Below are 24,785 nucleotides of genomic sequence, written 5' to 3' on the forward strand. Positions count from 1 at the left end.
GGTCGATTAATTGTGATGGTTAACTCTGGCAACTGTTCTCTGCGTGCAATTCTAAATTTGAGAAACTAAAATAACACTTTTAAAATTTCCTAGTTTTTAAACAGAAAATTTTGATAGATTAAAATCATACTTCTATAAACTTTTGAGAAAGTTTTTTCCTTTAGGGTCAGAATTAGACACAAAGATGATGATGACTAATAATATAGATTAACCAAAAATAAAATACCATTCTTTCCAAGGTTCTAATGTCTCACAGTCAACTCACGGTAGCCCCATATCAGTTAATATATTTTTAAATTAATTTTAAGAAATTTGCTAGATATTGTATAAGTCTGTTAGTGGACTACAAAATAAATAAACAAAATTATTGGGTCAAATTTATATCCATATTATCCAACAAAATATAAATTAAATTGAATTAAACTCCTAAACATCCTTTCCTCCTTGTTTTATAAAGTAAATTTTTTTACCATAATGAAGATGTAGCCGTATTGTCACAAAGTTATATTCATTTATGTTTACAGTAGAACTTGATGTTGGCATAGAGTGAGAACTTTCACTAGAATTGTGATTGAGTGTTGTTGTTATTAAGTGAAATCTAAAAGGAAGTGTTGATGCATCGAGAAGCATTCAACCTTTTAGGAGAAATGAGTTTCATCACGTGGTAACAAGAAATATGTTTTCTAAACCCTTAAACTTATCTTTCTATGTGATTGTAAAGGTTTATTAGTTGTGTGATAACGAAAAGTTAATCTCCATTTAGGATTAACAATTGGACATAAGATCCTTGTGATCTAAATCAAAATAAAATTATTTGTGCAATTTTCTCTCCTACTTACTCTTTATTATTGTTTTAATTATTCGCTAAGAAAATTAAAATTAAGAGAAAATTATTAAAGACATATATTTACAATAACAACTTAATTCACCCCTCAATTCACGCTAATAATTCCAATGCATCACTCTAACATATTTTATTTTAAATTAACGGTTTACATTAATTACATGCATTTGATTTTTTATTATCAAATTATTAATGATTTTATGCAAATTAAGTTCTTTTCTTTTCCATTAATGAATAATTAATAATTATTAAATAATCATGATGTCTCTTGATCAATTGTAAAAATCTAAAAAATGACATTTTAGGAGTTGTAGGGAATTAAAAATAGTAAAACTCGACTATTTTAATATTAAATGATTTTAATATAAATAGTTTTGTATAATCGAGTTTCACTATTTTAATCTCTAATACATATTTGGTAATTTAATTTAAATTTATACCATTATCATATATTTGGTAATTTAATTTAAATTTATACCATTATCATTACTTTCTAAATATTGAATATTTAATAATATCATCTATACATTTTCAATGATTGTTTTTTTTATAAAAATTAACTAAATAAAATTGAAATAGTAAAAATAATATCAAACTGTCAAGGTTTAATGGACTATAGATCTGGACAGAAATAAATAATCCATAAATTATTCAAATTCACAAATTAATCACTAATATTAAATATAATAATTATGAATTATTTGACTTTTAAAATTTAATTATGATTAAAATAAATAAATAATAATTTTTATTGCAATGTATAATTCAAAATATATTTTTGAATTTGCCAAATAATTTAAATATTTATTAATTATATCCATAAATGTGAAACAATCATATGGTGGAAGAAGAAAATTGTATTCTAAATTAGGTCAACACAAATGATTCATTCACAAGATAATTGTGTAAATGTATTAGTTTTAGTGCATCCAATCATTCTTAAACTAAATTTATACATATTTTTTGACCAAAAACTTTATTAAAGTCATGCAAAAATACCTTTTACAAAAAATATCAAGGTTATACTATAGTTAGTCTAAAATTTTGTCTGTCTCATGAAAATTATTTTACATATTTTTTGTTAAGAAGGATATTTTACATACTTTTTATAAAGTACAGTGATAAAATAAATAAACATTTATTTTAAAAGTAAATTAAAAACTAAAAATATATTTAACTACAATTTTAATATTATTAAATAATTCTGTTTGATATATATAAAGAGATGTACAGTTATTTTTTAAATAATATGTAAATATACTTTTCATATTTGATAAACTTATATGCAGTGTGTCTTACTCTTAAAGTTTTCATTTCAAACAAATATTAATTAGTATAGCCCAACAAAAGTAACAATTTTCAATTTTGGGGCAAAAAAGGAAAATAAAATTTATACAGAAAACGTCTAAACCAAAACCTACTTATATTTTTAGGAACTGATTAGAAAAATAATTAAACTTTAGAATTAATATAACTGTGATTACAAATAAATTATATCAGTCTTCAATTGAGAGGTACCACTAAAAAAACAAATAAACTAAAAAAAAAAACACTTTGGGAGTAAAATTATAAAAGGAAGAACTTAGTAGTTCAGGATGCTTTTGTGCCATAAGAAATACTTCATAGCGTAATTTCAATCTCAATAATCATTCCAACTTAAAATTAAATTAACATATTTTATCACTCAGTGTATCATTATCAAGGTTTAATATGATTTTAGTAACTTATAAAAATTAGGATTAGTTTCTTTTTGAAACTTTGGACCTATTTAGACTCTCATTTTTATAACGGGTAGATTTAGTTTTTTTCAATCAAATTTTATTAGGTTTATTTGATGTTTTAAACGCGTTTTTCAGTTAACATTGAAGTGAAAATATGTCAAACAATTTAAAAAAAAAAACTCAAATGTTATCATGAAACGCTAAATAAACTTAACCAAATTTAGTTAAAAGGACTAAATTCATGCATTTCTAAAGTTTGTGGACTAAATTAGGTCAAAGTTTTTAAGAAGGAACTATAAGGGACAAAAGCTAATTTAATCTTTATTATTATTACTATTATTAAATAAGACATGATGGAAGAGCCTGAGGAGTGCCAATTACAATAGAGAAGATGGGTATTTATAATAACCCATGCTCTTTAAAAGCTAACCTATGAAAGGTAAAAATACAAAAGAAGGACTACTCGGGCAGGATTACATCAAGACATTTTAAGTTTTCGTTATAATATCGACGAAAACACTAGATATCCAAATGAGTTGGACAAAGATTTGGTATTCCTTTGACAAAGGAGATATTCCACCTCTCCACTTAGAACATAAATCTTCGTTACAGACTCTAGAAAAAGTACTTATTCCACTTAAATCCATACCAACATAATCAAATACCTTGGACTTCAAAGTACCTGCAATTATGTCTAAAAATAATACGCTTTGATCGTACAAACGAGAACATTCTTGTAAGGTCAAAAGTGCGAATTTATCCAAACTTTTGTCCTTCGAGAGCTTTGAAATAATAGAAAGCACATTGGTTGCATTGTTCTTGGAAATTGTAATTAAAATGCCCAGAAGATCTTCAAGGTTGGTGGGTGGTGGATGTAACTTAGAAGAGGCTTCTTCAAGGCATGCAACACAGAAATCATACAGTATTTCTGGGTCTCTATTTGAAGCCTCCTTGCAATTTTTAGAGATAAGGTCAGAACCATTTGAGCTTTGAAACAAGAATAAAGACACAATGAAAATCAGCGATACATTCAAAGCAAATCTCATTGTTGCCTTCTTTTCTTTTTCTACAATTCACTGTTTGTCAGAAATGGGATAAAATTTGATCCATACATCACATAATATATATAATAGATATTGATAGAGAGAGAAATGATCTATTTATATTAATAGTTTACATTAATTCTACGTTTCTATTTTCTTTTAAATTAATGGTTTACATTAATTATATATTAAATGTATTTGATTTTTTATTATCAAATTTTTAATGTTTTTCCTGCAAATTAAGTTCTTTTCTTTATTTTCCATTAATAAATAATTAATAATGTTGAATAATCATGATGTATTTGGGTCAGTTGACATTTTAGAAGTGATAGTGATTTAAAAATAGTAAGACTGACTATTTTAATGTTAAACAATTTATCATAAACAGTTTTTTTATAAACGAATTTCATTATTTTAATATCTAATTGATATTTGGTAATTTTATTTAAAATTTATACAATTATCATTTTTTCCTAAATATTGAATATATGATGATATCATGTTTACCTTTTTTAATGATTTTTTTTATAAAAAGTAACTAAATGAAATTGAAATAGTAAAAATAATATCAAATTGTCAATGTTTAATGGACTATTGATATGGACAGAAATAAATAATCAATAAATTTTTTGAATTGACAAATTAATCACTAATATTATATATAATAACTATGAATTATTTGAATTTTAAAATTTAAATACGATTAAAATAAATAAATAATAATTTTTATTGCAATGAAAAATTCAAAAGTGAGAACTTTCATTAGAATTGTGATTGAGTGTTGTTGTTAAGTGAAATCTGTCATCCTAAAGATTAAAAGGAAGTGTTGATGCATCGAGAAGCATTCAGTAGAAGTGTTCATCCCTTGTGGCTTTTAGGGGAAATGAGTTTCATCACGTGGTAACAAGAAAGATGTTTTCTAAACCCTTAAACATATCTTTCTATGTGATTGTAAAAGTTTATTAGTTTTGTGATAAGGAAAAGTTAATCTCCATTTAGGATTAACAATTGGACATAAGATCCTTGTGATCTAAAACAAAATAAAATTATTTGTGCAATTTTTCTCCTACTTACTTTTTATTATTGTTTTAGTTATTCGCTAAAAAAATTAAAATTAAGAAAAAATTATTAAAGGCATATATTTACAATAACAACTTAATTCACCCCTCAATTCACGCTAATACTTCCAATGCATCACTCTAACATATTTTATTTTAAATTAACGGTTTACATTAATTACATGCATTTGATTTTTTATTATCAAATTATTAATGATTTTATGCAAATTAAGTTCTTTTCTTTTCCATTAATGAATAATTAATAATTATTAAATAATCATGATGTATCTTGATCAATTGTAAAAATTTAGAAAATGACATTTTAGGAGTTGTAGAGAATTAAAAATAGTAAAACTTGACTATTTTAATATTAAACGATTTTAATATAAATAGTTTTGTATAATCGAGTTTCACTATTTTAATGTCTAATACATATTTGGTAATTTAATTTAAATTTATACCATTATCATATATTTGGTAATTTAATTTAAATTTATACCATTATCATTTCTTTCTAAATATTGAATATTTAATAATATCATGTATACCTTTTCAATGATTGTTTTTTTTATAAAAATTAACTAAATAAAATTGAAATAGTAAAAATAATATCAAACTGTCAAGGTTTAATGGACTATAGATCTGGACAGAAATAAATAATCCATAAATTATTCAAATTCACAAATTAATCACTAATATTAAATATAATAATTATGAATTATTTGACTTTTAAAATTTAATTATGATTAAAATAAATAAATAATAATTTTTATTGCAATGTACAATTCAAAATATATTTTTGAATTTGCAAAATAATTTAAATATTTATTAATTATATCCATAAATGTGAAACAATCATATGGTGGAAGAAGAAAATTGTATTCTAAATTAGGTCAACACAAATGATTCATTCACAAGATAATTGTGTAAATGTATTAGTTTTAGTGCATCCAATCATTCTTAAACTAAATTTATACATATTTTTTATTACTTAGAAATATTTATATTTATATTTTAATTTCATCATTCAAATAAGATTTAATGTTTATATCTTTTTATTTTATTTTTTGGAGTATTTAAGGACATTTGACTTGTTTCCTAGATAGAAATCTAGTAAGAAATAATATTAGAAAAAGTATTGTGCTAGTTAAGTGAATAGAAGACATCAAGATTAGTCTTGTTAAAACTACGAAGCTGTTCTAACAGAGTTGATGATTTTTCTTTTTGTTTTGGGAGAGGAATCATTCCATAAAAATCCAAGGAATGATAATATAATAGTAATAATAATGTTAACAAAATGAAGATTAGTTCTAAGAATTTTAATTAAACGAAAATAAATAAATATGGTTGGTAATGCAATGAAAAAGAAGTATAAATTAAAAAATTATGTTAATTTAATGTTCTTTCAGGCGCAAGAGACATACAAATAAAATTCACAAAAAGAAAAATATCCACCGATGATGCCAGGCCATCTTCCACATTTGATTTGAATTTGAAGTATAAAATTGATAAATATCAATTTAAAAATTAAGAGCATTACATACAATTTACTTGTATTTTTATTTATTAAATATTACTTTGTATAATTATTGTTTTGCAACTAAATTAGGGTGCAATTTGATTTGCAAGTAAAGTAAGTTTTTTAGTAGACAATAAATTATTTTTAAAGTTATTCTCAAACTATTTGTTCAATCTTATCATGTATAAATATATGATTAAAATTTTTATATTATTCGAGTCATTATTGATTTAAATTTGAATCGCATTACAATTGATAAATATTAATTTCAAATATTGAATAACATAAATAAACTTATCTGCTGTTTTTAATTTATTACCTTGTGATTATAAGCTTCATAATTCAATCATGATATTTTATTACACACCATTCCATTATAATTTTGATATGATTAAAACATTATTTAATCATATGTTTTTTATTTATAAGAAAATTAAAGCTATTACTGATGTGAAATATAATTACAAATAACTTTGACAGAAAAAAATAAATATTATATTGATTAAACAATAATAAATAACTTTGACATGATTTATATATAAATTTCTGAGTTAGGTTAATAATAACAATAATAAATAAAATTGTTTAAACATGATTGATAGGGAATACTTGATAAAAAGTTGCCTGATTTGAATGGTAAAGGAGTAATGATGGTTGATTAGTGATGAATAATTGCTGTCTATCACTCACTGCTTAATTACTTACAGATGTCAATTATCTTTTTCCTTATTCTTAATCTTTCTACTAACATTGAATTGTGCTTTTAGTTATTTAAAAAAGAAAGAAAAATATTTTTTAAGTTATAATGTACTGCTTCTCACTATCTAAATTATTGTGTAGACATTTAGCTTATTAATACTTTTTTCCTCAAACGTGTGACAGTTTATCCATTTGTGAAGTATTTTTAAAAAATATTATGAATTTGATCCTCAATAAACTTTTACACACATTTTATATTTATTATTTTATTCTTTGATATTTTTCTTTCTTTATAAATACTTAAATTAACTTTATAATACGTGTCAAAATAAATTTTGTACTTAAAAAAAAACAAGTACGATAATTTTGGTTTACATATTACATACTTCACAATTAATTCAACTTTGTAAGATAAATTATGTGTTAAAATAGGGAGGTGATAATCCTTAAAAAAATTCATTAAACCATTAATATATTAATATTTCAATTATATTTTATTATACTATCAGAGTGAAATGTAAAATGATAATTTTACATATTGTTATTTTAGTGACTACTTTTATAAATAATTGTTTTTTATTAATATATCAATATAACCAATAACTTATAATTTTACTTTAATTATTTCAAAATTACTTTTATTTTATATATTTTTAATGTATTATATACGGTCGAGTATTTTTTGATAGGACGGTGATATATGAATAATTTACAACTTTTTGACAATAGTCATATATGTTGATTTGTTTGGATTTAGTTTTTTACAAAATTTGTTAAAAAAACATTTTCTTTCTTGAAAATGTGAGATCTGTTCTTAATCAAATATATATTGATTATTAAATCAATATGAATTTAATCCATCCATATTTAATTAGTATAATATTATACAAATTACTTAATCACAAGAATCTATAATTAAATGTAATAATTCATAAGCTAATAAGTATTTGAGTTTGTAAATTTATATCCATCCAAAATAAAAATTTATAAATAATAATATAAATAACACATCTTATTATAGATTAATTAATTAATTATTTCATTTATTATTTTTTATACATTATACTGACTTTGACTTCGAAATTAAGTATTTTGTGCACACAATACTTACTCAACAAAAAAAAAGAACCGTGAAATTCTAACAACGCAATTTTGACAAAAATTTGACAACATCATGTGTCAGCGTTTTATTGGATCATTTTAAATATTATTTTTTTAAAAAAATCTACTTTTGAAAAGGGATCAGACTTCTTTTTTGAATATCCCTGAAATCACCCTTCTTCATTCAACACTGTCCCCTTTCTCCAATTTAGGGTTTTCATTCTTCATTTGAACTTCTCACTCTCTATTTGGTGAAGTTTTCTCTGGACCAATTGAAGAATCTCTCTCGACCCGTTCAAGAATCTCTCCTTACCCGTTCAAGAATATCTCTCTCGATCCGTTCAACCGTTCAACAATCTTCGTCGACGTTCAACAAGTTTCGTCGTCAGTAGCCCTCATCGGTGGCCCCATTCGAAGGCTATATTTGTCTCTGGAGTTCGCGATTTGGGCGACTTACGTTCAACGATCTATGTGGTTGGTTTGTTTGGTGTCGATTGTCGAAGTTGTGAGTTTTTTTTGTGCAATAGGTTCGTTCGGTGACATTGTTGCTTCGAACAAGGTATGTAGTTTTTTCGTTTTCCATATTCGTATTTTGGGATTGGGTTATTGTTTTTGGCTTTTGTTGGTCATTTTGGTGGCTATTGGTTTTGGGTTTTGAGTTGTGTTGGTTAATGTTAACAAATATATATTATTTTTTTGTGCAGTTATTTGTTCGTCATTCATTGAAAATCAAGTTTGTTGCTGGTTTGATTGAAATTTTGAGTGAGGAGCACAAGTCCATTATTTCGAAGACGCAATTTGGATGGCACCGAAAGCATTACAAAATCACAGCTTGTAGAACTCCCTACACTGGATATTGTCCAAAACTTGATTGACTTATGTAATTTCTGAATAGTGTAGTATTTAGTACATGCCCAAGAATGGATAGTTGTATTTGGAACAATTAATTTGATTGTTAATAAAGAAAGTGCTTATTCTATTTGTGATTGTTATTTTCATTACATTTGTTGTTTGGTATTATTATTTGATATTCATCCTTTGTGATTGTTCTAAAAAATGTGTAGTTCTGTCACCCCTATGTGGATGAAAGACCAAGTAGAGGTGTTTTTAGGTTGAGAGGTTAGTTCATGCAGTGACCTTCTAATAGCACAAGCCGAACACTTATATGTACTTCACCTACCTTGGTTTAAACACCTATATGAACTATTTTGTCCACAATTGAGTGGGGTAAATTGTTTTGATGCACTTGACACCTATTTGAAAGTTCTTTGAGTCTAGATTCCAACAAAACAAGAATCAAGTCATTTAGAGTTCGATGGAGAAAGTTAAGAACAAAACAAGTAACAAAGGTCAGAAAAACAAAGTTGGGGAGTGTTGTTCATCTAGGTGGGGAGTACAGTTGAAGTTTCTGTACAAATGACCATTTTTCTTCTGGTAATCGATTACACAGGAAAAATGGTCATTTGTACAGAAACTTCAACTATACTCCCCAAGTAGATTAACACTACTCCCCATGCTCTTTTTTGTTGAATTTTTCATTTTTTGGGATGGATGAGTGAGTTCAATGTTATTAGGTGTGCTCCCTACACTAATAATAAGGTTAGGTCATTGATTTCTTAAAAAAAAGTCTATTTAGGTGGTTTTCTCTAACTGAGGTGAGGTGTATGATCATTGTTGTAACACCTCTTCTCGGAGTCTCACAGGAAAATTTTTCATTTTATTAATTAATAAATATGCCATCTAATGTTGTTACAATGCACAAATTTTAAAAAGCATTTTCAATAAATAATAGATCTGTCAACAAGAGGGGAAAATATACGTATAAGATAACATGTTGTCAACTTTGACCTTTGTTGACTATTTTAATCATAACTTTTTTCCATAGACCTCAAAATGACGTGATTCTTTTTTATTAGAAAGTAGGCTAAAAAATCTTTCCAATGAGTAATAATTTATAATTTTTGGACATCTGAGTAGATGTAATTAATTCCTTAAAGTTAACGTTTTATATATTTCTACCACCTTTGACCTTTGCTGGTTGTTTTGCTCATAACTTTCTCCACTGAACTCCAAATGAGTTGATTCTTGTTTTTTTGGAATGTAGACTCAAAGATATTTCAAATGATTACTAACTCATAATTTTTAGACCACTTTAGTAGATGCAATTAATTTCCCAAAAATAACGCTTTTTTAAGCTTCCTAAATGAGTTTACTTGCACGTTATTGTCTCATGTTTCTTATATTATTCTAATTTATTTTATTTCTTTATAAAATGTCCATAATTCAAGGTAAAATAGTAGTATAATTAAGGTGTGATGTGATTCTAATAGCACAAACCAAACACTTATATGGACTTCACCTACCTTGGTTTAAACACCTATATGAACTATTTTGTCCACAATTGAGTGGGGTAAATTGTTTTGATGCACTTGTCACCTATTTGAAAGCTCTTTGAGTCTAGATTTCAACAAAACAAGAATCAAGTCATTTGAAGTTTGGCGGAGAAAGTTAAGAACAAAACAAGTAGCACAGGTCAGAAAAACAGAGTTGGGGAGTGTTGTTCATCGAAGTGGGGAGTATAGTTGAAATTTATGTACAATTGACCATTTTTCTTCTGGTAATCGATTACGAGACTCCTGTAATCGATTACTAGGGCAGAAATTGGCCAAAAATTCTTATGAAGCTCATCTAACTTACATGAAAGCACCTAAATGACATTATTTCTCAACAATTCAATGACCTAACATGTTCCTGCACCATACACACTGGACACATGCACTTGTAATCGCTTACAGAGAAGCTATAAGCGATTACCAGGTTAAAATCGCAATTTTGTACTGAAAGTTGATCTGCGCTACCCAAATGTGGCAATTGCGCTCCCCATGATTGTTTTTTGTTTGTTGTGAGTGTTTTTTTAAGATATTGTTAATAGAGGACCCTTCTTGGTCATGGTTGATGGTTTCCAAAACTTGTAGTGTGAAATTTGGTAAGTCTTCTATGTAGGGAAGACCCATCCTAGGTGGTCTTAGCAACACAGGTCAAGTCCTGAACCATACACACTAGAGACATGCACTTGTAATCGCTTACAGAAAGACTGTAATCGATTACCATGTTAAATTTGCAGTTTTGTACTGAAAGTTGATATGTGCTACCCAAGTGTGGTAACCGCGCTCCCTATGATTGTTTTTTTGTTTGTTATGAGTGTGTTTTAAGATTTTATGAATGAAGGACCCTTGTTGGTCAGTGTTGATGGTTTCCACAACTTCTAATGTAAAGTTTGGTAATGAATCAATGGTGTTCAAAAAAGCCCAAACCTTGGTGATACCAACCTCAATAGTGTGTGCGAAAAAACTCAAATCTTGGGAGAAATATCGCCAACCACAATGGGAGACAAAAGCCAAAGACTTACACAACCACAAAAATGTCTCCAACAACAATGCACGCCAAAATCAACAAAATTCCAGAACGAGGGATATATACCGCCAACGAGCCCACTCTCACACCATCAAAAAATGGGGAAATGGGTAAAGAGAGAGAGGAAATTCGACAGTGATCAAATGATCTAAGAAACAAAGTAAGAAAAGTCTAACTGAAACTCAAAGGGGACAGATTTCAATGATGGACAGACAGTGAAGAAAAACAAGGAACAAAGAAGACCGAAACGATGGAGAGAGATGAATGCTTCAATGGTGGAGAGAGTTGGAAGCTTCAATAGTGGGGAGAGAATTAAGAAAACTAAGCTCCAAAAAAGAATGAATATGAAAAAATAAACTGTCAAAAGGAGTTTCTATCCAAATTCATTCCAAAATTATCCTTCTCAACAAATTCTACCTTTTTAAAAAACCTTTTAAAACCAACCAATGAAACAATGTCACGAGACATTGTAAAAAAATTGGCAAAAAATATAGTTGTTAAAGAAACATTTTAGAAAAAAAAGTATCCAAAAGATTAAAGATTGAAACGTAAAAGCGTTTGAAACGTCCAGTGGACTTCATAATATCATTGACCAAGTAACTATTTTTTTATATGTTAAAATTTTACTTTAGCTATTGATAATTAATTACCTTTATTTAACGATAATTATTTTTATCATCCTAAATATAAATGTGGGCACATGGAAAGCCTGAGTTTCCACTACTTTATTGTAATAATTAATAAAGAATTGAATTACATTTACTATTTAAGTTAATTAACTAATTGAAACAGTAATGACAGCGTTGGCCTGTATTATAAAAGTTCATTCCATACATGATAGCAACTTACACCACTCGTACACAATCACTGTGTTGTTGAGTTTCATTACCATCCATGGAGTTTCATCTTCAACCTCACGTCGTGGTGCTGCCATACCCATCACAGGGCCACATTAACCCCATGATCAACCTCTCCAACATCCTCGTTTCTCAAAACTCCGACATCCTCGTCACCTTTCTCGTTACTCACCACTGCTTTTCCCGGATCACCTCCAACGCTAAACCCCACAACATAACCTTCGCCGCCCTCCCTGATCTTCATCCCTCCGCCGACACCTTTGAAGCCACCATCCACGCCGTGATGACGCAGATGGAAGGGCCGCTCCAAAGCCTCCTCGACTGCCTCCACCCACCGCCCACGCTCCTCATCTGCGACGCGTTTCTCTCGTGGGCTGTTGCCCTGGCCTACCGCAGGAAAATTCCGGTGGCCGCGTTCTGGACGACGTCCACGGCGGAGCTGTGGTTGCAGTATTTTCATCTTTTCCAACGGAACCAACTCTGTCGTCAAAAGAAGTTAGGTGAAGTTTCGAACACTGTATATGTTCATGCTTGTTCTAGTTTTTTCCAAAGCTTTTCTCTTTTTTAGACACATTAATGGTATTTGTTTGTGAAAAAAAAGTGATATTTATAAATAATTTAATTTTTAAGTAATTTTTATAGTTGGTTATTTTTTTTTCTTGTATCTGTTTTCATTGTCTAAAAAAAACTACTTTTTTTCAAACATTTTAAAATATCGTAATAAATTATTCTTTTATCAAAAACAATTAATATACCATCCAATATTTATCTTCATTTTCACTTTATTTTAAATTATCCTTACTTTAAATATTCATGTTTTATAAATAAATCGAAAAGAAACCCAAGAAAAATTAAACATGCTATTTTCATAAGCATTTATAAAAGATAACTTTTTTATAAACTAAAATTAGTTTAGGTACAAATTGAAAAAAAAAATTGTATGTAATAGAACATATTCTATAAATAATATGTTAAAATGAGAAGGTAATATATATATATATATATATATATATATATATATATATATATATATATATATATATATATATATATATATAAGATTCTTGTGGATACATAATTTTTTAATTTTAAAATCGTAATTTAAAAATATATTATTATGTATCTCGCTATATATCTAACTAATATTGAATAGGCTAAACAAAATCGCATAAAATAAAAACAATAATAAAAAAAATGTTTGATAAACGTAAAATCAAAATTAATATAAATTTAAATATTAAAATATATAGCATGATAATAAGAACATAAAAAAATTGGTGCAGTAGTAATATGTTTTTGATATTTAATGATAATAAATATTATACTATCTGTATTTTATTTTTTTAAGATTTTACAATCAATTTATTATTCTGTTAAAGACTTTATAATACGTTTTTTTTTTATTAAAATGTAGTTAATGAGATCAATGATTTCTATTTAAATGTTTGTTTCTTAATTAATGTTTTTAAAATGCTATTGTATATAATAAGGTTTTATATTCCTAATTTTATGTGATTAAAATATAACTGTGTGACTCTATTCAGAAGAGTCAGCCCTTGGCCTGCATGTTCTCATCTTGTATTAGAAGCAAGTAAAGGAAACTTTTTGAAAAATGTTAAAATTAAAAAAAAAAATCTTGTATCAGAAGCAAGTAAGGGAATCTTGATCCAATTGTAATTTTTTACAAGAAAAATTGTACTATTTTGTTTCTTACTTTGGTCAATTCAAAATATTTTGATAAATATAAATAAACGAATTTAACATTTAAATATCCTGTGAGAAAACTATATTATCAATCAATTAAAACTCATATCAAGTATATTATTTTAAAAAATTATTATAAAAAAATAAAATACCTATACATATTAGTATGCTATTGGAAACGGGATTTTTGTTTTCATTAATTTGTGTATTTTGAAAGCACGTACATATTATTTTACATTGAAAAATATAAATATTAGGAATGTAAAATATTTATATACAGTTTAAAAATTATATTAAGTATAACTTTTAAAATAAATTACTAAAAAAACCAATAAATTCATTAGACATATTATTTTGTAATTGAAAAACACTGATTTTCTAATTAAGTTATAAAATATTCACACTAAATTATAAAACGTAAGATAAAATAAAAAAAATGTTAATTAATTTATAATTTTTTATTTTATTTTTTGTCTGTTTGTATGATATAATTTATATGAGTATTTTGTGAATCTGAATGAAATTTTGTAGATTATATTCCATCAACCTATTGGATAGATGGATCGGATTATCCTCTTCTGAATGGGAAGAACAGTAAAATTCTGCAATGGGCATTGAAAAGCTGTGAATGGCTTCCAAAAGCACAGTACCTTCTACTGCCTTCAATCTATGAGTTAGAATCCAAAGTGGTGGATGCCTTCAAAGCAAACCTCTCAATTCCAATTTACACCATTGGTCCAAATATACCATATTCAAGTGTTGCTGAGAATTCACTAAACCCTAATAACAACGGCTACATGGAATGGCTAGATAGGCAACCCCCAAATTCAGTTTTGTACATTTCACATGGAAGTTATCTTTCAATCTCAAGTGCTCAAATGGAGGAAATTGCCATTGCATTGCATGATGGGAATGTGAGGTTCATGTGGGTGACGAGAGAGGAGAGTCCAAAGTTGAGAGAGATTTGTAATGAGAAGAAGATGGGGTTGGTTGTGGCATGGTGTGATCAACTGAGGGTGTTGTCGCACCATGCTGTGGGTGGTTATTGGACTCATTGTGGCTGGAATTCAGTCATGGAAGGGATCTTTTGTGGGCTGCCATTTTTGACCTTTCCAATTGCCTTGGATCAGCCATTGATCAGTAGACTCATTGTTGAGTATTGGAAGGTTGGTTTGAGAGTGAAGAAAGATGAGAACACGGAGGATTTGGTGAGAAGAGATGTCATTGTCGTGTTGCTGAGGAAGTTCATGGATTTGCAGAGTGATGTTGGGAGTGAAATCAGGAGAAGAGCCAAGGAGCTTCAACGTATGGTTCAGCTTGCAATTTCTGAGAATGGCTCCTCTCATACTAATATCAGAACCTTTCTCGACAACATAGTTCAAACTGGAGCAGAAAGAGTTCAACTTCAAAACGCTTGATCGAATTCTCCAAGGTTGTTCTTTCCTTCATGTTTCCATGAACCATTGAATGTATGTCTTGATGCAAAGAAAATAAATTTGGATAATTATCTCCAAATAACTTTCTTTTTACTGAAATTTTTGAAGGGTTGTTTCTGATGTGAATGAAAGATATCTGATTACCAGATTTCCGTAACAAAGTGATGATGACATGTGTCTGTTGATGAGCAGACAGAAAGTACAATTATTTTCGAGCACTCAAATAATATGGTAATAATTTCATGTGGTAGAATGATGTATGGTTTAATTTCTCGTTATATTCTTATTTTCATCCAGAATTTTAAATAGGTTTTTATTATATTTTAATTAAATTTTTATTTTTGTAAAATTGAATCAAATAGACTTTTTTTGTCAAATTAAAATAACGTCCTTGAAACATTAAACCAATTATGTATTTATAGACTTTGAGTTTATGAATATAAGCTATTTGTTAATATTTGTATGAATGAATAATAATTGAAACACAGTTATAATAATATATTTTTTTTAATATTTGAGAGATTATTGTTACTTTAAAGAGTCTTTTATTCTTGGGTATATGATACGGAACCAAATTTTAGGCTGATGATATTAAACCTGATTTTAAGTCGAGTATGTACACCTATTTTTAATGAAAATTATATATTTATTGTCTTTTTTTCTTTCTTTCTAAGCAACGTACTTCTTGTGAGATTATTTTTTATTTAAGTTTCAATGATAAAATCATTGTATTTAATTACCATGTTTTATTAAATAAATTTGAAAGTAGTTATCAATCACGATAAAAATGTTTGTATTTAATAACTAAAATTTAATTAAAGGAGTTGGAATGTAATTATAGATATACTTTTTAATCACGGTGACTTTTAACTTTTTTTTTTAAGTTGCAGAATATGGTTAAAGGTGATGATAATATGTATAATATAAATAAGACATGCAAATTAGTAGATTTAGCTTGTTTCACACTGAATTTATAAACTTGAGGGTTGACTCATACAAACGTTCTTTTGTAATCTTTTCAATTTCAAATTAACGTATTTTATAAAAGCAAAGATTTCGTGCACGTATAAAAATGCTGTAAAAAAATTGTAAATATAGAAAGGTTTAATCATTTCACCTTTTTCCTTTTTTGTTGGAACAAGATAATGCTGTGGATTTTTCACTTAAGACAAGTGTCATTCTTTTTATATCAGTATAGTTTTTATATACGTCTTTTTTATTTAATTTAATTCTAACTTTTTTAACAAAAAATAGTATTGTTCCTATTTAAATTAAGATCAAATTTATTATTCATAAAATTATTAGATTTTTATTAAATAACGTTTTAATATATTTCATTTTTATATATTACTAATTGATGTTTTTGTTAATTTTTTTATAAGATTAAAACTAATTATGTATGAATACTATTGTATGTAGTATTTTTAAATTTGATATGCGAATATCAACAAGTTTTTTTTTTATTTCTAATTCTTTATAATTTGTATAGATATGTTTTGAAGTAAATTACACATTAATATTAAAAAAATTAAAATATAAAAGATAACTCAAATGAACAATTAAAATGTCTAGTGCATGCATGGCACAACTGAAAAAATCTAAGAAAAAAATGTATTTCCTACCAAATTATTAAAAATAGTATAGTGTAAAAAAATATATAGTTTCCTAACACTATTTGGTAATAGTGGCGGATTTGACGAACTTTTTCAATAAGAATGACTCTGCCATACGACATGCATTTCTTCAATGGGGACACTCTTAGTCTTTGGTAGAAGCTTGTAAATGAATGTGGTTATCACAATGACAAAAAATGCAAAAAAAATGAACAATCCAAACTTCATGTGACAAAGCATTGTGGTGAAAATTTGTGCAATGGCGAAGGTAAAAATCATGTTCACTGGAACACCCCTTACAGAGTGTCACTAAAAATAACAAAATCCAAAATTTTACGCCAATTTTTTTTTAATTAACATCGCAGAACTAAACCATCAAAAGTTTAAGCGTCTTACATCATCAGGTTAAAACCTTACAAATATCAAATTCATTATTCAAAGACATAAAATTACTAAAACATGATAAGTTCCCCATAGTATTTCCCGTAACTCTCGTCGTGCTACTTCATCTCTGCCTTATCTGCAACGCCATCTACTCCCGTACAAGTACGATCATCGTAGGTGGAAACCACAACCACAACCACAACATTTCAGGGTGAGTAACGAAGAACCTAACATAGCATATAATTTCAATATTAAAATATCATGACTTAGATTATCCTAATCACAATCTTACATTACAAAGCAATATTCAACTCATAACTCAGATCATCGCCACTCAGACTATCAAAGTCACAATATTAATAACTCAGATCATCACCACTCAGACTATCAAAATCACAATATTAGTACCTCAAATCATAACCACTCGGACTATCAAAGTCACAATATTAATCCCTTAGATCCTCACCACTCAGACTATCAAAGTCACAATATTACAATACATCACAGTATTAAACTCACGACTCAGTCATTTACTCAAGCTTCTGTTGTTTCCTTGAATTTTTTCGTACCAAACCTGTTTCGCAAAACAGGGCGATTCAAGCTGTCTTCCATCGCAACTTCAGACCTATCTCCTCGACTCCTCAAGGAATTACGAGTAAAAACTTTGGTTAGGCGCACCCACCGAGCACTATACTCACACGAGCCGAAGTCATTGGGTGAGACATCCAACCCCCTCTAGTCCCCACGCATGAGGAAAGGGTGACACTCGAATCTCAGTCTCCGTAGAGACTCAACACACTATCGTATCGCAATACGAACACCATCGATTCGACAAAAGTTCTAAGGAAATGACAGACCACTTGTTTGCACAATTTTACCATCACAATCATCACCCAACATCTCTTTCACTTCTCTCATTCTCAAAATTCATTCTTTCCTCTTCCAACAATGGAAGAGAATTCTCAATACCCTCTTACCCACACTCTTGGCCAAAGAGTGTAGATAAGTGCTCCCAACGAGTAAAATTGACTGCTGCCCACACTGACCTTTGCTTGTTATTTTACTCATAAATCTTTGTACATAACTCCAAATTAGTTGATTTCTTTTTTATTGGAAACTAGACTCAAATATCTTTCATTGGACATATAAATCTAAATTTTTGGACTACAAGGCTAGCTGCAGTAAAATTATTAAAAAGCAGAAAATTTAACCACGCTCTGGTCCTCTCAGTTTTGACCTTTTCTGATTGTTTTGCTCATTACGCTCTCTACCGAACTCCAATTGCGTTGATTCTTGATTGTTTTGAAACTAGACTCAAATATCTTTCTTTGGACATATAAATCTAAATTTTTGGACAACAGGGCTAGCTGCAGTAAAATTATTAAAAAGCGGAAAATTTAACCACTCTCTGGTCTTCTCAGTTTTGACCTTTTCTGATTGTTTTGCTCATTACTCTCTCTACCGAACTCCAATTGAGTTGGTTCTTGCTTTTTTGGAAACTAGACTCAAAGATATTTCTTTGGACATATAAATCTAAATTTTTGGACTACAGGGCTAGTTGCAGTAAAATTATAAAAAAACGGAAAATTTAACCACGCTCTGGTCTTCTCAGTTTTGACCTTTTCTGATTGTTTTGCTCATTACTCTCTCTACCGAACTCCAATTGAGTTGGTTCTTGCTTTTTTGGAAACTAGACTAAAAGATATTTCTTTGGACATATAAATCTAAATTTTTGGACTACAGGGCTAGCTGCAGTAAAATTATTAAAAAGCAGAAAATTTAACCACGCTCTGGTCTTCTCAGTTTTGACCTTTGATGACTATTTTACTCATTACTCTCTCTACCGAACTCCAATTGAGTTGATTCTTGCTTTTTTTGGAAACTAGACTCAAATATCTTTCATTGGACATATAAATCTAAATTTTTGGACTACAGGGATAGCTGCAGTAAAATTAGTAAAAAGCGGAAAACTTAACCATGCTCTGGTCTTCTCAGTTTTGACCTTTGCTGATTATTTTGCTCATTACTCTCTTTATCAAACTCCAATTGAGTTGATTTTTGCTTTGTTGGAAACTAGACTCAAATATCTTTCATTGGACATATAAATCTAAATTTTTGGACTACAGGGCTAGCTGCAGTAAAATTATTAAAAAGCGGAAAATTTAACTACGCTCTGGTCTTCTCAGTTTTGACCTTTGATGACTGTTTTACTTATTAATCTCTCTACCGAACTTCAATTGAGTTGATTCTTGATTTTTGGGGAACTAGACTCAATTATCTTTAATTTGACTACTCATACAACTATTTTGGACATTGGGAAGGGTCTCAAATAAATCTGGGAAAAATTACAACAGTTCATTTTTATTTTCTGCGTGTTATATCCAAAACTCATGTTATACTCAAAACTCATAAAACTTACAACCAAGAAGAAAAACACATGCTTCAACATGTTAAATTTAATCCCAACACACAAGGAAGAAAGCATGCAACAACTTTATATGGTTACCTTCTACCCATCATACACTATGTTATATCCCAAGTTAAACCCCTTACCTTCTACCCATCATACACTATGTTATATCCAAAGTTAAACCACTTACCTTCTACCCATCATATATTATGTTATATCCAAAGTTAAACCCCCTTACCGAAGTCGAAAATACATGTATGAGTACTCAAATCGAAGCTCTTTGAGTCTACTATCCAATAAAAGAAGAATTAACTAAATTGATATTTTCCACAAAAAGTTATAATTAAAATAGTGAACCATGTCAAGTTTGACAGCACTTTATTTTACATTATAACTTAAACTTTTTACAACTAGGTAAGTTCTTGAGGTTATAGGGTCTTACATTCACAGAGACATTGACACTTTGTGCAGTTGGACGTACTTCAAGTGAAAAAATCTCACTTGGAACCAACCATCCAAGAGGACCCCAAAACCATGCAACTCCTGCCACATATACACATATGTCACTCACAACCGCGATAGCATACCACTTTGACAACATTCCTGTATTTCCCTCAAGTCCAAATTTGTATCCAATTGCCACATTTATGAAAATCTACACCGAACCAAATCAAAACAACAAAATTAATCACATTATACTACTAAAATAACACTGAAAAATAATAAAAATATGGTTACCTGACAAATAAACATTTGTATCCCTCCTTCCAAGAAAAGAGTTCGTTTACCAAACTTGCCAACCGTGAATATAGAGACAAAAGTAGCAATTGTGTTGCAGCCTCCGATGATCATGGAAGACATAAGAGAGGCATTGGCTCCAAATCTGATGGTTTTTAACAAAATAGGAGCATAAAATACAATCACATTCATGCTAGTAAGTTGTTGGAAGAAAGGAATTGCTATGGCAAATGTGAGTTGAGGCCTATACTGCCTCTTTAATAAAGAAATCTAAGGGTGTTTCACTGCTTTAGAGGATTCACTAGTCACAACAAGATCCTTAAACTCTTGCTCTACAGCTGTAGTTCCTCCACTAGTGCAGTCAAGGAAAATGACACCAGTTATTTTCGCTTATAGACACCGGTTCTGCAATCGAGGCATATACAGGCGAGGTAAAAAGGGATAAGCTTTTTGCCTCGGTTCTGAACCGAGTCAAAAAGGTTTGGATTATGCCTCGATTCACAGACAACCGAGGTAGTAGAGTGTTTTTAATTTTTTTTTTAATCTTGGTTCTTCATTCTGTTCTATTTTTCTATGTTCTTTTACTTTCTCTTTTCCTTGCTTTTTTTTGCCTTAAACTTCTCTCTCTATTTTTTAATCTCAAGCTTATCCTGCAAATGTTTTTACACAAGTAGGGGCAAAGGAAAGTGTCATGTTCAATATTAACTCCATTGCATGCATTGCAATCATACATCTGTGCATCATTGCATCCACGAACATTCTGCACAAATTGTGGTTTACATCAATTATTTAACTCTCAAACAAGTTACAAAGAGAAGAGATCAATTGCGAAATGAACTTAGTTTATACCTGTAGCCCAACTCTACATGACAGACCGATCGGAGCCCATCACCATCCACCCAATGAGCGAACGGGCCGATCAGATAAGATTCTTTTCCTTTACGAAGGGAGCTTACGGACGGGCCAAGCTCTTTATGACTTCTTTTATGCCCGGTAGTCAGTCTATTTCCATCATCCGGTGGGAGCAAGACCTTTCGTCATCCAAACCACAAACACTATCCATTTCGCCATCCACCTGCAGAGAAACAGAACCAAAAACCCAAGGAAGAGAAACGTAGATCCACCAGCTACGCCCTCGCCGCACCGTTGTTGCACTCTCACCGCCATCGCACCATCGTTGCTGCTCTCTCGCTACACCGTTGCTACACTATCACCGCCATCGCAGCCGCACCATCCGAGAACTGGAGCTGAATGCGTGGTTGGAGAAGATGAGGCAACGGAAGAAGCACACAGATCTATAAACTCTAGGTTTCGATGTTGAAAAGGAAAAGGAACGAGCACACCCTAGATCTGAAGGATTGTTCGGTGAAGGTTAGAGATCGGGGTTGTATGGTGGTTTAATCGGTGAAGTGGTTCGATTAAACGGTGGAAAAGGCTGGAAACAAAGATTTAACCGGTGTAAATGGCTAGAACCCGATTTCAATCAGTGACAATGAAGGAAAGGTAAAATGGTGGATCTGACTTACGGTGAAGGTTATGTTATGGTGGATCTGTTAAGCTGAGGACAACGAAGTTATGGGTGGTGCGAATGAAGCACAAGAGAATGAGGGAGACTCGCGTGTAAAGGAGAGGAGAAGAGGCATTTGGGGAAAAGTTTCCTAACTTGAAGGTCCCACGGTCCAATTAGAAAGGCTTATATGCCTCGGTCCATCCTGACAACCGAGGCAGTATCTCTACCCTGTGAGGTTTATGTCTCGGTTCACCTTGCCAACTGAAGCAGTATTCTCTTTAGACATCGGTTTCTTAACAATTGAGGCATATAGTGTTTTAAAAATTACGACGTTCTGATACGTTTCGGTTCCAAAAAAACCGAAGCGTAATGTGCGAGTTAAAAATACGATTTTTTACTAGTGCTCGAATCTTAATAAGTTCTATCTTAGCTTTCTCATCAAGAACTCGTTCAATCAAAGAGCATGGTGAATCCAGAAGAAGACTTGCACTAATTATGATCATTATGGCACGAACTGCTGCAAGGTCTAAGCTATAATGCCACCCTTCTCCGTTCTCCATCCTAGCAAAAATATAGTTGATGACATTAGTCACAAATATGCCGATGATAATTGTCAATTGGAACATCATGTTAAGAGCTCCCTTGTATTTGTAGGGAGCAACCTCAGAAAAATATATTGGCACAGACGGTAAGAAAAAAAAAACACATGTAAAATTATGATACATAGCATAATTAATTTTTCTTTAAGAAAACTAAACAAGAACTTCGTAAGACAAATTATATTTTTTTAAAGTGATGACAATATTATTTTTTTTATACAAAATATGTAACCGGTAAAAAATCACTTTAACACTTAATTTATCTTTTAAGGTTATTGATTTTAAAAGTATTTCATCTTTATTCATATTAAATTTAAAAATACATCTACGAAATTAAAATTAAAAATGATAAGAAAATAAGATCATGATATATAATCTAAGTAATTTTTTAATAAAATAAAATAAAAACTTGATATAAGTATATTATTATTATTATTAATAATTATACAATAATATTTAATATAGTTACAATTAGAGCTGTTTTTCATAAAGGTATACAACGTAAGTAATAAAAAAATCACTTAAACACTAAGTTTATCAATTAAGTTTATTATTTTTAAAAATCTTTCATTTGAATATTTATTTTAGTTCTAAAACTACAACAAATAAGCGAATTGTGGTTAAAACAGATTCACAAAAAATAAATTTTACACCAATTTTTAATACTCATCATATGACATTGATTATAATTTATCAAAAACTAAATAAAAGTTGATGTAGGTATATTACCTGATTGGCACAACCAATTCCAAACCCAAAAAGTAAACGACCAAGGATGAGCGTCCAAAGATTTAGAGCAAAAGCATTCAATCCAGCACCTATAAGAAAGAATACACCCCCAAAAATCATCGTAAGGCGTCTCCCAAAGAGTTACAGTGACAATAGATGCAAAAACTGACACAACCAGAGCAGCCAAATACAAAGATGATGTGAACAATGTTAATGTTTGACTATCGAATTTGCAGTACTGGTTGTCTCTGATGGCTTTATGTTGTTTTCCTTTTCATACACTTTTGGGAATAACTTCTTCAGAAAAGGATCCATAGAAGTGACGCCACCTGCATATGTTCATGTGAGTAATGAACAAAATAACAATGCATGATAGATAGATAAATAGATATACTAGACCTATCTGGACCTTCGGTCTGGGTTGACTCGTCTTGACCTTCATCCTGGTTTTGTCCTTTGACCCAGGCCAACTCATCTCAATCTTTGGTCCAAAATGTTTGTCTTGATGTTTGGCTCAAGTAGATCGATCTCGACCTTCAACCTTGTCAAATCGATCTTCGTCCTGTGTGGACCTTTCTCAACTCTCAGTTTGATTCGTCTTGTCTCAATCTTTGGTTCGAGTCAACCCATCTTGATCCTTAATTAGTTCAACAGAGTCAATGTGAAATTTTCGTCTAAAATGATCCATTTCGACATTTCGCCTAAGCCAACCTGTATTAGTCTTTGACTTGAGAAAGTCTAACCTGATATATAACCAAAGTTGAAATTATTTTTTTAAGAATTAATTAAAATTTGTAATAAAACTAAACTCATCTTAATTCTTACCTTAACCTTAACTCAATTAAGAGGATTAAAATCGTGAGACTCTTTTTTTTAATCCTTCAATTGGAAACCTTTAAAAAGAAGTTTATATGACTCCAAAAAGAGACTTATTTGAGAGTGAACTAAGATTCAATTATAACTTGTGAGTTAAGTTGACAATTTTAGAAACCTAATTTAGAAAATACATTTTTAAAAATCTTTAATTGTTAAATTTCCGTTTAAAATTGTATTCAAAGGATATTTTTTATTCTATTCATCTCAATATTTTTTATTTCTTAAATTTATTCTAAATTATAGAATTTGGATGGGAACGTAATTAAATAAGACAACAAATACAATTTTTTTTTCATTCTAATTAATTTTAATTAATAATATAAAAGCAAATTTATAGGATGTATATTGTTATATGTATTGGATGATAATGAAACTAAGAAAAGATAATTAGAAATAAATGATATATTTTTTTTGTAGTAAACACTAAAAGGATAGTTAATGAGTTTGTTTTTTCTTTTTAAATGACTTTAAGAGAGATTTTAAAAGCACGAAGAGATAAATGTGTAGGAGACAAAAATATCCTTATATAT

General features: G+C 29.3%; 1 protein-coding gene and 1 pseudogene across 2 annotated transcripts; one reads left to right on the top strand and one right to left on the bottom strand.

The window, feature by feature from the left end:
- The first annotated feature begins 12,239 nt into the window (after window positions 1-12,239).
- LOC124831002 (UDP-glycosyltransferase 87A1-like) lies at window positions 12,240-15,652 on the top strand. 2 transcript variants are annotated; one of them, XM_088091806.1, is made up of 3 exons: window positions 12,240-12,756; window positions 14,492-15,392; window positions 15,505-15,651. In XM_088091806.1, the coding sequence occupies exons 1-2, from the start codon at window positions 12,294-12,296 to the stop codon at window positions 15,376-15,378; spliced, it is 1,350 nt and encodes a 449-aa protein (XP_087947932.1). In that variant the 5' UTR covers window positions 12,240-12,293; the 3' UTR covers window positions 15,379-15,392; window positions 15,505-15,651. The 2 variants fall into 2 exon arrangements, with proteins under 2 accessions (XP_087947932.1, XP_047160843.2); XM_047304887.2 differs by having other exon boundaries at window positions 14,492-15,652.
- A 1,450-nt stretch (window positions 15,653-17,102) lies between these two features.
- LOC124831003 (sugar carrier protein C-like) lies at window positions 17,103-24,009 on the bottom strand (annotated as a pseudogene).
- Window positions 24,010-24,785: the final 776 nt, after the last annotated feature.

This window comes from Vigna umbellata, chromosome 5, assembly GCF_029865625.1.
Source record: "Vigna umbellata cultivar VRB3 chromosome 5, Vumbellata_1.0, whole genome shotgun sequence".
NCBI lineage: Eukaryota > Viridiplantae > Streptophyta > Magnoliopsida > Fabales > Fabaceae > Vigna > Vigna umbellata.

What these genes read in the sequence shown, in the direction of transcription:
- LOC124831002 (XM_047304887.2), top strand. Translation starts at nt 12,294, where the DNA reads ATGGAGTTTCATCTTCAACCTCACGTCGTGGTGCTGCCATACCCATCA. An exon ending in CTGTCGTCAAAAGAAGTTAG is followed by an intron (nt 12,757 to 14,491) that starts GTGAAGTTTCGA and finishes GAAATTTTGTAG; the next exon opens with ATTATATTCCATCAACCTAT.